This window comes from Podarcis raffonei, chromosome 12, assembly GCF_027172205.1.
Source record: "Podarcis raffonei isolate rPodRaf1 chromosome 12, rPodRaf1.pri, whole genome shotgun sequence".
Classification (NCBI taxonomy): Eukaryota; Metazoa; Chordata; class Lepidosauria; order Squamata; family Lacertidae; genus Podarcis; species Podarcis raffonei.
In genome coordinates, this window is record NC_070613.1 from 57,165,354 (window position 1) to 57,182,686 (window position 17,333).

Genomic DNA, 17,333 nt, shown 5'->3' on the forward strand with positions numbered 1-17,333 from the left:
TCTGCAAGAAGAGGAACAGACCAGGGGTTTTAAAAACTTAGGGAGAACACCATTAATGTGTTTGTGTTCAACTTTAACGAAAAACAACTCAGTTTTTTATTCCATTTCCAATATTGTAACAGATTTCAGAAGGAATGTGCCAGCATGGACTGGCTTTATATTTTATTCCTTTTTTCATTTCCCGTGAACTCTCTGCTCCTACGGCTGCAACCTTCTTTGCCTCTAATCCCCGTTCTCTAAAATTTTAAAACTGGAGGTAAAACAGGTCAGCAAATTACATTTCGATTACATGAGGGCATCATATTTTATGGAACTGACTTCAAGAAGAAGAAAAGCAGACCTTATAATCAAAACCAAACATTGTGGCTATTTTGTGGCTGTCCTCCTAAGTAGGTCACATTGTTGCTGGTCACAGTTGTGGAATTTACCTCAAAACAGCTGTTGTTAATTGTTAAGATATACAGTATTCTCTTTCGTGCACATTTGTCAAAACAGTTCATAACCGATATACAAGCCCCGGTTTTAAGAAAACTGTGAGAGCGCCAAAAAAGATCCATAAAATCTGGCTGTTGGAAAATGGCTGTTGGAAATGAAGAACCTCTCTCTGATTTTCATGTCTCAGTCATTCCCTTCAATTTCTACAGCATAGTAAGGTTGGGTGGGAAATTTTCTTTGATGGAAACTGCCATGCAAACTACCATGGCATTTTTATATCCTTTGATAAATTGCTCAGGTTTCCCTCACCAAATTCTCCTTGACAAGTTGCAATTTATTTAAATTAACATTTATTTTAAAATTTAGGTGGCGAGCCACCACCATATAGTTTGAAGTCTTTTCAATTTCAGTTGTACATGAGAACTATATGACATGTACCTGAGAGCTTAGTTGTGTTATTGTTACTTCTGACTTCCTCTCTGCTCTCTTAGTTGCAAAAGAAGATTCCACATAGCATGGGGTGTTGTTTGAGAAACCCAGCTCCAAGGGGCCCAAGGACACATGAAAGTATTTGTGCAGGTTTCTTAACCAGTGCCAGTGGGTACATAACTGTGCACAAAATTTCATTCCTCAAAAGCTTAGAGGCCCTGGTCCAGTGGTTCTCAAACTTCTTTTTCTGGGCCATACTTTCAGTATAAAAATGTGCTCGTGCCACACCAATTTTTTTATTGATAAGAAATACAGTGGAAAACAAAAAGTAACAACTCCTGGCATTGCTTGATTTATAACGCAGAACACAGCTACTTTATGATCATGGGACATCCAGAAAGTATTAAACAATGCAGCTACATAAGAGCAGGAATCACTCCCAAAAACGTAATTATAAATGTACCTTAAGTATCTATGCAAACTCAATGAGATGTGTGAGATGGCTTTTGCTCATTTATATTAGGTCTAATTTGAGACAAGCTCTTATCTCCTCATCAACATAAAGAAGCTTTTCTCTTTTCTGATCTTTCACATTTGTCAAAGTTGAAAATCCCTGATTACAGCAATATGTCGTGGAGAACTGTAGAAGAATGCCAGGGCTTTTGAATATCTATCCATATTCTGCATATGTGTGTGACACACACACACACACACTACAGTGAAATGTTTAAATGTTTCTTTGTCCTTGAATCTTTTTTTAAAAAAAGATATTTATTAAGATTTTCCAAGTTAATACAATGAAGAAAAAAGAATCAAAAAGAAAAAAGAAAAAAAAGATACCAAAAGGTAGAAAAATACAAAAAAAGTTAAAAACACATAAAGTTCACAATAATTATTTCCCATTGACATATTTCCCCGACCTCCTCCTACCTCCCCTTTTTGTATTCCAGTTCAATTAATAGTTCAGCAAATCCTTATCAATAATTCTTAACCTAATTCCACACCTTTTTTTTCCCCTATCCCTCAAAACATTACAGCTGCAAACCACTTAAATTCTATCCGACATCATTCTAACATTCATTAATTTTACAATATTTCTGTAAATAGTCCTTAAATTTCTTCCAATCTTCTTCCGCCGGCTCTTCTCCCTGGTCACGGATTCTGCTAGTCATTTCTGCCAATCCCATATAGTCGATCATCTTCAACTGCCATTCTTCCAGGGTGGGTAAATCCTGAGTCTTCCAATACTTTGCAATAAGTATTCTTGCTGCTGTTGTAGCATACATAAAGAAAGTTCTATCCTTCTTTAACACCAGTTGGCCGACTATGCCCAGAAGAAAGGCCTCTGGTTTCTTCAGGAAGGTATATTTAAATACCTTTTTCAATTCATTATAAATCATTTCCCAGAAAGCCTTAATCCTTGGGCACGTCCACCAAAAGTGAAAGAATGTACCTTCATTTTCTTTACATTTCCAGCATTTATTATCGGGCAAATGATAAATTTTTGCCAGCTTGACTGGGGTCATGTACCACCTGTATATCATTTTGATAATATTCTCTCTTAAGGCATTACATGCCGTAAATTTCATACCTGTGGTCCACAACTGTTCCCAGTCAGCCATCATAATGTTATGTCCAACATCTTGTGCCCATTTAATCATAGCAGATTTAACCGTCTCATCCTGAGTATTCCATTTCAGCAGCAAGTTATAAATCTTTGACAAAATCTTAGTTTTAGGTTCTAACAATTCTGTTTCCAATTTTGATTTTTCCACCTGGAAGCCGATTTTCTTATCCAAATTATATGCCTCCATTATCTGATAATAATGAAGCCAATCTCACACTTTGTTCTTTAGTTTCTCAAAACTCTGCAATTTCAGTCTATGTCCTTCTTGTTCCAAAATTTCCCAATATTTCGGCCATTTGGCCTCCATATTGAGCTTTTTCTGTGCTTTCGCTTCCATTGGTGACAACCACCTTGGGGTTTTATTTTCCAATAAATCCTTATATCTAATCCAAACATTAAACAATGCTCTCCTGACCATATGGTTTTTAAATGCTTTATGTGCTTTAACCTGCCTCTTTAATACTCTGGTTTCTCTTCAGATCGTATAAATCTTTCGCCTTTGTCCTTGAATCTTTCCACCACACTTGCCATCCTCTTCTGCCACACCAGGCTGGCGCGTCACACCCTTTGGAGAACCACTGCCCTTGTTCAAGAAGCCTCAGAAATAAAAACCACCTGCAAACCAAAGCCGAGTGAGGGGCAGCTCCAATGGCCTAAGGGCTGCTTTCGTTTTCCTTAACCAGCGCTAGCAACTGCCTGCCTCTTGTGTGCTGACTGCTGAACTGCAACCAGCAGAGCTGTCTTAGCAAGGGAAAGGAATCGGCTGTGAAGTTGACATGAATGCTCATTTGTTGTCGAGGTGCATCATGATCCTCATCCAGTCACCATTCAAGTTGATGGATGCACAAGGTGTATATGTTCTCTAGCCACATGCAGCAAAACGTTAAACCGGGATCAGCATCATAATGTTTTGTTTCATCTGCCCATCCTGCTGAATTCTGGTCTAATAGTTTTCCAAATGCCACGGCAGCATCAGCCAAGCAGAGGTTCTAGTTGGATAAATTTTATTTCTTTGCGTTTTTAGATAAATGCGTTGTTTTATTCAGCTGCTTCATTTGACAAATGCCTACCAGTTTGTAACATTTGTTTCATTTCAACAAATTTATTTAGAGGCATTCTGCATAGCATCGATATATTTAATATATAGCTCTGAAATGTGCTTTGTTCTATTATATATGCAATATTTATGCTGGCAGTCTCCTACTAAACTATTAACAAAAATTGTATACTCTTGACTCATCATGTTTGCACTGTGTTTAACACTCAGAATATTTTTACTCCTGAAGTCTTAAGTGTTCTTTATCTAACTTCCATTGGATGAACTTGATGTTTTCTACTTTATTTAAATTTGCCTTTCATTGCACTTCCATTGTAGTTTTCTTACTGAATAAGAGACAATAATGGTTTCTTTACAATTTCCACCAGTGCTTACCCATTATCTGTTTTATTTTATCTTTTATAACAAACTGTATTTCTCTTCCTGAAAAAGAGCATTGCTATACATAAACCATTGTTAACACAGGTTGTTGGTGCAGTACTGAAGACGGATGAACTTTCGTCATTTCAAAATTATAACCACTAGAATCTCCTTAAAGCAGAAGTTTTTAGAGATTATAATTTTGAAATGACAGAAGCACTTTTATTAGTTTTCCCTGCCTCCCTGAAGGAGTTGGTGGTGACGCCATGCCAGTTTTCTCTGTTGATTTTCTTCCCTTACTCAACAAGTTGCTAGATAACATTGAGTATTTAGACCTATTTTAATCTGACTTTCAGACTAGTTTTAGAACAGAAGCCACTTTGGTTGTTCTAGCGGACAATTTTCACTGGGAGACAGGTAAAGCATGCCCTGTTTACTTGGGCTTTTTATAATTAAGTTTTGGTGGTTAAATTTAATTTATTGTAGGATTTGGCTTGGCTTAACAATACAGTCATACCTTGGTTTTTGAACAGCTTAGTTCTCGAATGTTTTGGCTCCCAAACACCACAAACCTGGAAGTGACTGTTCCAGTTTGCAAACTATTTGTGGAAGCTGAACGTCCAACGGGGCGTCCGCGGCTTCCGATTGGCTGCAGAAGCTGCACTTTGGTTTCCGAATGTTTTGGAAGTTGAACGGACCTCTGGAACTGATTCCGTTTGACTTCCAAGGTACGACTGTACTACTCACCTGGTCTGATCTGCAAATATGGTTTATTGCATGCTGATATATTTAACTGCTGCTTTTTATTTATTTGTATATTGGTATGCTCTTATATAAAGAGTGTTTTTAAAATTTGTAATGCTCTAATGGAATTTTGTTGGGGTGTTAGGGGAGGGGCAGTATCTCTGGTGGGGGACATCGCATACTCTTTCTGGGTGCCTCATCCACCAGGCAGGCATAGCATCATATTGTATAAGGCTGAGCAAGCATCACTGCTGGTGATCATCACTGGCCACCTGCAGCTGAGACACACAGTCAGAAGGTTCACATATCACAGCTCTTTTGAGATCTGTCACACTCGGACAGGGGATGACACTTTTGAATGATCCCCCATGTGAATAACCAGGAGAGCATTCATACGTGCGAAGTGAGATGCACAGGTCAACCTATACACAGAATTCATCTCATGAAGCTTAGTTTGGAGCATCTATGAAATCTCAAATCTTCAAATGAACAAAAACAATGGGTTGATATGGCATTATTTAAGGCTTATGGGGGGAATCTGATGCTGGGAGACATCTGGTTCTTTTTTATGCTCTTTGTATTTTTAAATGGCTACAATAACTTAATCCAGCCCTTCTGTCTGTTTATATATTTTGCATTCCTTATTTCTAGGGCAAAGTATTACTAAATATGTAGAGCTTGTGTAAAATTCTGCATATTCAATGAGTGGAAACCTTTGCTGAAAAGCAATACAAATCACACAGCGATGATACAAATCGCACAGTCTCTTGCCCCCCAAGTCTCAGAAGTACTGCTGACCTGTTGCTTCTTGGGTAGCTGAGGGAATGCAAGACTTTCTAAAGCCTTAAAAGTGGGGGGGGGGGTTGCATAGCTCCATCTGGTATGGAAGATTTGAAAGAAAATGTACAAGGAGAACTCAAAGAGCTCATGGAAAACTACTGTTTTCAATGCTAGTACAAGTGCAACCAAATACTTTTGGGCTCAACAACATTTCAACCCAAAATAGTAGGAATAATTAGGGGAAAGCCCATTACTCGGAGCTCTACGGCATATAAATATTGTTCAGTATTATAAATTACTCATTAAAGGCATAAATTAAGAAATGTATGTGCCCATCCTATTGTAATACTGTGATGAGTCACCCTTCTGTAACGTGTGACCCACCCTTTCCCACTCAAACCTAAGGTGGCAAATCTGAGCTTCCGTTATCGGAATAGGAAAGAAAAGATAAAATTGGTTTGTTGCTGTTCAATATTCCCCACAAGATTCCCCACAATAACTGTAGAGTTGGAAGGGACTCCAAGGGTCCTCTAGTCCAACCCCCTGCAATGCAGGAATCTCAACTAAAGCACCCATGGCAGATGGTCATCCAACATCTGCTTAAAAACCTTCAGTGAAGGAGAGTCCGCCACCTTCCAAGGAAGCCCGTTCCACTGTCCTTCCTGATAGAATCTCCTTTTTTGTAACTTAAAGCCAATATTTGGGCCTACCCTCCGGAGCAGGAAAAACAAGCTTGTTCCATCTTCCATGTGACAGTCCTTTAGCTCCTAGATAGATTGTTCCCTTGCTGCTTTTTCCACCTTCTGGGAAATGAAACTGACATTTTATTAAGCCACTACATTGCCCAATTAAGAGTGGATCTGCACCCTTTGGTATGGTTGCCAAATCAGATTCAGAGGGCTAACGTACCTTTAAGGATTGCATAGAAGAGAATTTCGCCAGTATGGCTTACTGCATCACTGTAGCAATGGGATGCAGAAAGGTTTATTTGGTAAAACTCTTGATATCTTTAATGCAGCATTTCTAGTTACAGAAGTCCTTGTGCCATCCACACCTCAAGGAGTTAGAAATTGGTGCAATTCATTAAAAGTGGCCCAATTTCCTATCAGCTTTCCTATACATGCACAGTATACTAACACATGATGGGGTCTCTCTCTGTGTGTGTCCAACTCCCACAGTCCTTTTTATAGTTGGGACAATTTGATTTTTTGGTATCATTTTGATTCTTATTCCAACTATGTATTGCTACACATTAAGTGCATATAGATCAAATGGCATTTTAAAAAACCACAGTTACTGAAAGAATTCATCTGGTAATACAGTCATTTTATTTTATTTTTGTAGTTTTTCACATTTAGGAACAACTCAGTTATCCATGAGCAACACCTTGTGTGCTAAACCCATTTACTTGAGAGTAAGTCCCATTGGTTTCACTGGGATTCCAATGAAGGGCATAAGCCTGAGAAACATAGCAAAGGACTTGGGCCTATGCTCTTGCAATAGGAAGCTGCCCCTCAGCTTGTGTATCTGAAGAAGTGTGCATGCACACGAAAGCTCATACCAAGAACTAACTTAGTTGGTCTTTAAGGTGCTACTGGAAGAAAAAAAAAATTTGTTTTGACTATGGCAGACCAACACAGCTACCTATCTGTAACCTCAGCTTCATGGTTTTCTAGAATATAAATATCCAAGAAAGGTAAACTAATTTCTTCATGTAAATTGAGTCACTCTCAATAACACAAGTCAATTGTAGCAATCCCCCCCTTATAAACAGCTGATTAGGAAAGCAAAGCAAACCAAGCTGGTTTTTCTTTCCCTGCATCCAACCCCTTCAGGAGTGAGTGTTCTAGTTCTTCCTCCTGCTGTTTAAACTTGCCTCAACCTCTCGGCCCCCAACTGCTTAATCTCTTCCCAACTTTGTTTAGCTTAATCTGAGCCAAGAAGCAAAGTGAAAGAAACTAGATATTGCAAAAATCAGCCTGCAATTAACAAGACCTTATTAATGTCACATTTCTGCTCAGGTAGCCCAAAATGGGTCAAGATATAAGAAAAAAGTGATAGTTATTTTCTGAGCTTGATCCTAGGAAAAGTACATTGGAAATAAACACAGTGAGGTTGGTTCCATGTGTCATGTGTATCTTCACCTTGAGAATGGTTTTATGTCTACCTCAAAAAAGTCAACAGAACATGTGTGACTCGTGCAAAATCTTAGCTCACACTGCCTGTGCAATATGCGAAGGGGATGTGTGTGAATTTCACCTGCACTGACACACATGACACAAGCATGTGGAAATCCTTCACTTTTCAGATAGAAAGAATGAAGACACACAAATCATCCATACATCCAACAAATCAATAAATCTGACTTCAGGAATCACAAGAGAGAGAAGCCAGTAGGAGAACACTTCAGTCTCCCAGGACATTCAATACAGGATCTCAAAGCAGCTGTCTTATTACAAAAGAATTGCAGAAATAGACTTGAAAGAGAAGTTGCTGAATTACAACTTATTACTAAACTGAAAGCTATGGAGAGACCTGGCCTGAACAGAGATATTGGGTTCTTGTCTCGTTACATATGCTAAAGCTATTTTTGGTCACCTGCATACTGTCCCTTGCTTTTTCCTGTAGGACTAATTGCAGTCGTCAACAGGTTTACCATACCCATTGAGTCAATTACCCATCTCCTACTACCCTTCTGAGAAAAACCCCACCCACTCTCCCACTATATATAAGGGTCTCGTGACTTCTGTTTCTCAGTATCTGAAGAAGTGTGCATGCACACAAAAGCTTATACCTAGTTGGTCTCTAAGGTGCTACTGGACAATTTTATTTATTTATTTATCTCGACTGCGTCAGACCAACACAGCTACCTACCTGAATCAAAACATGAGGATCATGCATAAAGGTTGTAACTTAACAATATTAAATGAGCATATGGTCAAGTACAGGACATATTTAGATTAACCATAATCTACGGATGGTTATCTACGGATGGTTATTGAATCTATCTTAACCAGATTCCACCACATATTATGCTGTACCATATTTCCAGCAAAGATTCCAAACTGAAATAATTTTGGGGCTGAATTTCAGAACAGCCCTTTTGGAATTTCCTCCCAGGAAACTAAGAGAAAAAGAATTGGAAAGAGCAGTTTATTTCTTCCACCCCATTTTTAAAATTCGTTATGAAATTGTGCAATAGAACAATTTAAAACAAGAGGGATGCATTTTATACACACACACATAATCAAACATAGTTTAGCTCTATGTGATAACCAGGCCATTGCAACAAGTGATTTTAGTGGGTTTTGCAGATCAAGTTTTCCACTCCAGCAGCCTCCCAACATCCTTATATTTCACCAAAACTATGACCTCCAAAGCAGTTAGTAAGCGGTACATGCTGTTGAACTGAGGGCCACATGCATCCGTGCAAACATAACCAGAAAAGGGTTGCACAACTAGAATGCTCTTCAAAAGTTGTGCCCAAAGCATTTTATCCAAACACCTTTGCTTGCTGTGGGTCTTTTGTTTTTCTGGAAAGCTGTGCTATACTAAATGCACCTCAGAAATCAGCTTTTCAAAACTGCAACTTCATTTAGAAATTTTAATTTAATTTCCTTTTGATGGGACACGATAAAGAGTGGTTAATAAAAGTATCTAAAACACCAAATAAGGCGTTTCACTCTTGCACGATTTATATACATCAATCATCCCTGTATGTTGTCAGCCCTTACCTTATTGCACTTGCAGATAAATGGCCGTAGGAACCACTTGCTGAAGAACTGCTACGGGAATTGTTGAGAATTGTGACCAAGGAGTTTGGAGATGTCCGGATCATGGTCTGAAGGTCAAAGCTATGATCAGACAGAGGCGATAGGGACAGTGTTCGCTTTCGGCTTGGTCTAGATGGCAGCCTGGGACTTGGAAACCTGGCGCCTGTTATGTAAACAAAAACAATTATCTACCCAAGTACCTGAGCCTCTTTATTTATTACTACTGGCTATGGATATAAAGAGTCGCCACAGCAGTACGACGTGCTTTTGACAAGCCCACTCTTTCCACTTATGATCTACTGGCTACGATTTAAGAAAATTAGGAAGAAAAATTTATCTTTCCATTGCTTACCTCAGGGGAGCTCTGTTTATTAATGTGCAAGCAAAATGATAAATTGCTAAACAAAAGGAAAAGACTTTTATGTGTTATCCTTCTCATTTCTGGTGATTTATGAATCTGATGGCTGCTTAGACATTCACATCATTAATTCACTAGAAGCAAGGAGACGGAGTGGTTCAAATCTGAGCTACCGGCGAACCCAAAGCCCTACCACATTAATGAAAAAAGCCAACAAGGACTTCTAAAACACAAATGGAGATCAAGATTCTGTTTTCAGTTTGTTCATAATTTCTGTTTGAACAATGCTGAATTCAAGATAAGCGTGAATAAAATAATATCCTTTTTAAAGCATTTAGGACATATCTATCTCACCTTTGCTCCCAGGAGCTCCCAGTGGTTTTAAAGTTTCCCAGCAACAGGCTGGGAGAGTGATTTTCCCCAAGCCATGGCCAAGCCCAAACGGACAGACTGGGGACCTTTTTCAGCCCAAGGGCATGGGCGGTTTTCCAGGCGCCACATAGCAGGGATGGAAACAGTCAAATCAAGCAAAGCAATGGGTGTGTTTGCTTCATTCCAGCCACACAAAAGCCAGAAGACCATTCCTTGCCCAGCTCCCCCCTCATCCCCATCTGCATTATCTCAGTCCAGTGACACATTCCAGTCAGGCAGAATCACTCAGAGAGGGAGCAGAGTAGGGCTGGTGACAAGGCATGACCTATGGCGAGTCCTGGGAGTCTAACAGAGTCTCCTGGAGGGGCACATTCACTGCCCCAGATCTGGCATTTTGTAGCTATGCTTTAAACACTATTTTCACACCAGCTCTTTCATTGATTTGTGAACAGCTCTTTCACTATTTATTCACGTGACTGGGCTTATCAGCTGTAAGGCTTCATTACACAATTTGTAAAACACCTCTGGCATTTTATTATCCACCATTTGAAAAGTGGATATGAAACTATTTTGCAGGTTTTTAAAATTAAAGCTTGGAAGTTCTCAGAGCAACTGCAGTGGAATTCCCTTTCCACTAATAAATGCAGGTTATGATCCAGCCAAGGGATTTTATGTCCAGTTTCGTGGGGAAGATTGAAGGATGCAGTTAACCCTTGAGGGTCTGCATTTACATTTGTCTGACACGCCCAAAGTGGCATATCTATTCTACCAACCACCTTGGTAATGCTTTTCATTCAAGGGATTCAAAATCCCCACTTTAATGTTCTACTTTTTCCACTCTTCACTAGTATTTCTACTAATACTACTCCTCTCCTTACCTCAAGAAAAGAAGACTAGTCCTATTGGTTGGAACACACAACACACACCCACACCCCAGCCCAGTATGCTGCCTCTAATGATGTCTGGACCAAGAAGACTGTGGGGCGGCGATTGCATAAACATGACAGAGCACCAACAAAGTGCTGAGTCTCCTGATCTCCCCCTGCTGTGCATTTGTTCAAAGTCTTAAACTTGGTATTTGAATGCTTGCTTTATTGCTTCTATCACTACATGATCTGATCTCTAGTTACGTTCCCATCTGCACCTCATTTTGGGACTCTCTTTGGCCATAACCCCACAGATAAGGCTGCCAGCAAGAGTGTCAGTTATCTGCCATCTGGACTGTGGTTCTCTTCTTGCTTCTTCTACATCTGTATAACCAGCAGGCCTCCATGTTGTTCCAATCTTGCTCCGGATACCGCGTTGACGAGTCAGCATTTAAAAGTGAATGTAAAGATTTTTTTATTCCTCAGGCTCCTTATAATTTAACCTTTTTCATCTCTATTTTACAGGCCTGGCGGTTACTGTGTGCTTGTCTGCTACTTCAATTCAATACAGCGCTTTGATACTTGAGAATGGCGGTGTTTTTTATTTGCCTTAGATTTAAAAAGTTATTAAAGCTTACAACTAAAGGCCATCTAATTAAGGACACAAAGAAGTGCAGAAGCGACATTTAAATAGTTTCTTTTTAAATAGACAACGAACGAGGAAGATGCCAACACTGCCATGCAGTGCCAGCGAGCGCAACAGTCTCCAGCGAGCACCCAGTGGCAGTAGGGTGATCATGTCTGATGCCGATTTATTTAACCCATTTACATCCCACCCTTCCTTCAAGGGACTCAAGGGGGGCACACTTCTCCCCCCCTTTTTATCCTCACAATAACCCTGTGAGGTAGGTTAGGCTGAGAGTGAATGACTGATGCAAGGCTGCCCAGTGAGCTTCATGGCTGAGTGAGATTCGAACCCTGCTCTCCCAGGTCATAGTCTGACACTCTCTAACCACTAGACCACACTGGCTCCCTACTTCACTGAACACCAGACGTTCAGGGCTCTGAGCATTCTTAGGGGTGATGCTATGTTTTGTTTCAATCAGGTATGTATCATTTTGGAATGGTATGAATACAGAAATCGGAAGGGTGTATGTGTTTAAAATGCCATAGTTCATTTAAGCGTATTGACCTTAACCCTAAAATAAATGCTTCCTATTGTGAATATAACTAGATGAGTTCCATGTGAACTAAGAAGCATTTGTAAGGAACCTTTGACTTCTGGGTTAGGAGCTGCACCAAGCATCTGGGGCAAACCTCTCACAAAATAACAATTTTCTTGATAAAAAGTTGGAGAGATTGATCTGTTCCATCCTAGGCATGAAGGCCACTGCCGCTAGCATTATTCTTCCTTACAGCATGGCTTATAAGGCTGGAAATGAACTGGGGCCAACCCAAAATTCATCAGTGGTTCTAGCATGCTCAGTGGGAACACTACACATGCAGAAGCATGAAAGACTATATAAATTTAAAGATTTGGGGTTTTTTTATTTAAAAAACACACCTAGCCGAAGAAGCAACATTGAGGTCCAAGGACTTAAGGAATGGTGGTGGCTGTTGAACCGAGAAAGACAGAGAGGTTCTAAAGGAATCATAAACCAGGTAAATTTTAACTATACAACTGAGAACAGCTAAGACACAGCATGATACGGGATTAGTTTGGGGAGCAGAATGGAAAATTTTGGGGGGGGGGTGGCAGGAAGAATGGAAATGGGCCCGCCCCAGCTCCTAACAGATTATACTATGTGTTCATGGTTGGTGGACCATAAGATGATTATACTGGAATTGATTATGCTGAACTTAAATGTTTGGTGGAAGTGTGTCACAAGGTTAAAAAACTCACCCACCCCCAGCACTATATAGCAACATACACCCTTAAAGCAACACACACCCTTACACACCTTCCTATTTTGATATAAAATGCTGAGGTTCTGGGTTGAAGTTCTAGAAATAACACTGCAACTTTTTGTTGCAGATACTACTTGTTACTATTACTGGTAACAAGTACCAGGCGCTACACCAACTGTCTTCCATTGCCATCTGATTTCCCCTCTACCTCGCCTTCCTCAGCCTCTGCATCCATCTTTGCTGTTGCTTCAGACCCCGACCTCAGACCTTTGCCTCCTCCTCCTCTTCTTATTCAGAGGCTATTAAGAAGGGTAAGTTGATGGCTGGGTGGGTTAATGCCAGCCAAAATTTCTGTCTATGTCATTATCTGCCTTTGCTTCACCTTTCTTTATCTTTACACACTTTTCCTGCTATACAGTGGTACCTCGGGTTACAGACGCTTCAGGTTACAGACTCCGCTAACGCAGAAATAGTACCTCGGGTTAAGAACTTTGCTTCAGGATGAGAACAGAAATCGTGTTCCAGCGGCGCGGCAGCAGCAGCAGCAGGAGGCCCCATTAGCTAAAGTGGTGCTTCAGGTTAAGAACAGTTTCAGGTTAAGAACGGACCTCCAGAACGAATTAAGTACTTAACCCGAGGTACCACTGTAGTAGGAAAGGAAACTTTTTCCTGGCAGCTAGAGCTCAAATTTTTAGCATGCAAAGAGTTAAGGTGGCAGTGGATAGCTGACAACAGTGTCCTGGCTGATGGTGTTGCAAAATAAACTTCTTGTTCACTGTGGTGTCGCTCCTTAATGATGTTCCAAGAGGACTGTGCATCTGGATGAAGCTGGGGCTTCACCCTTCCCACTTTCCTGCCCCTCTCAGATTTCTTCGGGTTATCTTTCCTGTCCACAATGATGAAGCAGCTCAGGACAGACAGATTTATATATGGGCACCTGGAACATTCTTAAAGAAGATTACTAATACTAATTTACGTATCTGCAGCATCAAAAAGAGACCAGTCCCTGCCACGAGGCACTCACAATCCTAATTTTGGTGATCAACAGGGGTTATCCAAGATCAGCAGGGAGTATCCAAGAGGCTGGCCCACAGTAATCTGAAAACATATAATTAGGAAAACTACCAAATGCAATTTTTCTTGACAAAATGACGCAGAATGCATCTGACTTGTAAGACAGCACTGCACAGCACTGACTGTAGAACTTAGCTATGAAATGCAAACATGGGCATTCTCGTTGCTGTTTTTAGCATCTTAATCTTGGCTTCTTGCTAATTGTTTTGTTTTTCCTTTTCTCATCTAAAATTCTGACAAGGAAGAAAGGAGTTTCTTTGGCATGATGAATGGTAGGACATTCAGATTCCTATTTAATGACAATTAATTTACTGTACACCCATGCAAGTTAAGATAGTTTTAATTAGTTTTTACAAAGTAAAAGGCTAGCTTCATCCTCTGTTTAGATAAAAGAACCTATTGCCTGACTAAACAAATTCTCATCAAATAGGGAAGGTGAGGCTATATGACCTTCCCACGATTCACTCTTAATTTAATTCAATATTTACGGTTTAAAAACAAGCAATTTGCATAATGCTGCTGTGCATTTGTGTACGTTTTTAATACAGGAAACAGTCCTTAATAACAATATAAAGAGTTGATGCTGTAATGAAGCTCAAGTAAATGGTATCGCCTTAAGAAGCATCCCAAACTAAAGTCTACACTCAGCGAAAAGAGAGGGAGAAGGAGCAAAGCACTGCACACTGACCTCCCTGCCTGGCCCAGTTCCTACCACTAGGCTCTCTGACAGCAGTCACTAATCACTCTGCTGCAGAAGGAGGGGGAAAAGAAATCGTCTTGAGTCATATTTTCTTTTCTGCTGCTCCAGAGAAGCGGACACGGAGCAATGGATCCAAACTACAAGAAAGAAGATTCCACCTAAACATTAGGAAGAACTTCCTGACAGTAAGAGCTGTTCGACAGTGGAATTTGCTGCCAAGGAGTGTGGTGGAGTCTCCTTCTTTGGAGGTCTTTAAGCAGAGGCTTGACAACCATATGTCAGGAGTGCTCTGATGGTATTTCCTGCTTGGCAGGGGGTTGGACTCGATGGCCCTAGTGGTCTCTTCCAACTCTATGATTCTATGATTCATATGCACATTTAGGCACACAGGTGTATAGCGAAGTCCATCCAGTTATAAAAAGTGCTCTTTAACATGATATTTCAAATGATGTCTTCAGGAGCTGCAAATTGTATATGTACAGATGCTTGAAAGAGAGAAACTAAGGGGCCTGGACATCTCCTTTGCGCAGAGTTCCTGTACATAAGACTGCCCTCCTTCACACACAGACCTTTTGAACACGTCCCCTGCCCTGGATAAAGCATGGGCATTAAGACATTTGTCCTGCTGTGATGGATAGGAGGATGGTACATTAGCATCTTTGCACACATTCAGAGATGCCCCTTTATTGCCGCGGAGAGGGATTGGGCAATTAGACTCCATAACACGCGTGGATTCGATTCCTAATGACAGCTTTGTATCATGAGCTTGATAAGCACAAGAGACCAAAACCATATTCAGGCATTCCAAATCCCTCATGCAGTGAAGGAGAGCAAGGATGCGCAGGCTAGCTCTGCTTCCTCCCTGTCCCTTCCATGAGCTAGAGGGATCAGTTCAGCAGCAAGGAACCTTTCCTACTCAGGTAGCTCCCCTGCACAATTAAGATGCTCCAGGGTTCTAACACACTGGGAAGCTGCACAGGTAGAGAAGGCTCCCTGCTTTAGAAGTTATACCTCCAACTCATAAACCTAAGAATGCCAGAATGGTCCATCCAGTCCACCATCTTGTTCTCACTGTGGCCAACCAGATCCCTGTGGGAAGCAGCAAGCTTCTGGCTGTCCCTGTGGATTCACTTGGAAGGCACCAAGGGCTAAGTCTATTCAGTGCACGCAACAGTTGCCTTGGTAAGTGCCACCTCAGCTGTCACTGACACGTGCCTAATGAAACATAGCAAACAAAGCAAACTAGCTACCCAGAAGCTATTAACATGAATTGTATTGAATCTGGATGTAATCCCAGTCCTTCCTTCCTTCCTTCCCTCCTTCCTTATGGCATTTGTATGCCGTTCTTCTGAAGCTCAAAGCAGTTTTCTCAGAACTGAAACAGTATTTTCAAGCAATATAAAATACGTAATACACGAGAACTTATTGTTATTAGGCACAGATGAGCTCCTGGCTTGTGTATCTCCTCCTTTGCCTTCCCTTTGGAGCACACGTGCCTTCAAGTAGCCCTTTGAAAGGTGTGGGAGGGGCTGGAATCTCTCGTTATACTGACATATATATAACAAAACCATCTGCAATGCAGACCGATAGTAGCAACGCAGACTGCCTTGCCATCTCCCAAATCCTACAAAGTGGTTTTCTGTGAATCTCAGCAATACCCATATATTATAGTTGGTTTATCTTTGTATGAACTTGTCTAGTACCACTTCCTTCAAAATAAGAGTTAAGTATCGTATTCATCATCAGCCATTAGCAGCAAAGCAATTATAACTAAATATAAACAGACCAAATTATACTTGGATCTTCTCCATGGACTGAATGAAACAGTGTTATTTTCAGTTCCAAAAACGTATCTAATTCACGTGTGTCTTCTTTTAGCTCCATAACGGTTTTGGTGATACCTGGGTCAGTCTTCAGTGGCAACTCTAAAGATGAGCCAGCTCTTATGGCAGCAGAATGCCCATATGGTTTCTCAACCCTTTCCAACTCCAGGAGTTGAGAGCAATTACATTGTAAGGATATGCCTAAGATGTCGTAAGTATACATGTAAAAATGTATGACAGTGACATGGACCCTTCAGAGAGCAGAAATGGCTGTAACTCTCTGCACAAACTCAATAGCAAGTCCACTGGCCTATCTGTGCTAGCTTCTATGCAATGTGTAAAATGATACAGAACTTTAAAAATAATGTTTACAAGGAAAATGAATAATGGCACAAATAACAACTATTTAAATGCTACAAAATTGCCTTTGGGAAAAATTCACTTTGTCAGTAAAAAATGAATTTGGCAAACAGCAAACTGAAGAACGTTTTGTATTTTCCAATCGAGCCACAAATAAAAATGGCTTTTTGTGGATTTCCCTTTTCAAGACTTTGCCAAATCTATATCTTTACTTTTGAAGGGTCACAATTCTACATACAGCAAACGTTTTTACATGAGAGTAAGATCAAAAATGTTTGGGAACTCTTTTATGATTCCAGGAATGGCTCTACCCACCTATGGTAGCAGGTGCTGGGAGGTATAGGGCAGCACTGAGCTGCTGAAGAACAGATCTTTGTGTGTGATATGGCCTGCCCAGCACCCCGTCTGATAACCTGGGGCCCTCAGGTGTGGTGAAGGATGCAGTCCCCTCACCAGTGCTGAAGTAAGATTCCGTTGCCAGTCCTGTATATGGAATGGGAGAGCTGTCATCTTGCGCAGCAAAAGGTCTTGGGCCAGCAGTAGCTGTTGCAGACAAACACCTCCATGCAGACAATTCACGTCTGGGTGTTTCTGTCTGTAAAAGCTCCCCACCCTCTGTTGTCTTCTTCAGCAGCAGTGCCTGCGGTGGGGTGGAGCCACAGAACCA

General features: G+C 40.7%; 1 protein-coding gene across 6 annotated transcripts in view; it reads right to left on the bottom strand.

Moving 5' to 3' along the window:
• Nucleotides 1-17,333, bottom strand: part of GLI3 (GLI family zinc finger 3) — a 232,096-nt gene that overhangs the window by 56,300 nt on the left and 158,463 nt on the right. For all 6 annotated transcript variants that reach the window (XM_053359307.1, XM_053359305.1, XM_053359304.1 and 3 more), the window contains one exon: nt 9,167-9,368. In XM_053359307.1, the coding sequence (XP_053215282.1) occupies nt 9,167-9,368 (202 nt within the window). The remainder of the gene's footprint in view (nt 1-9,166; nt 9,369-17,333) is intronic.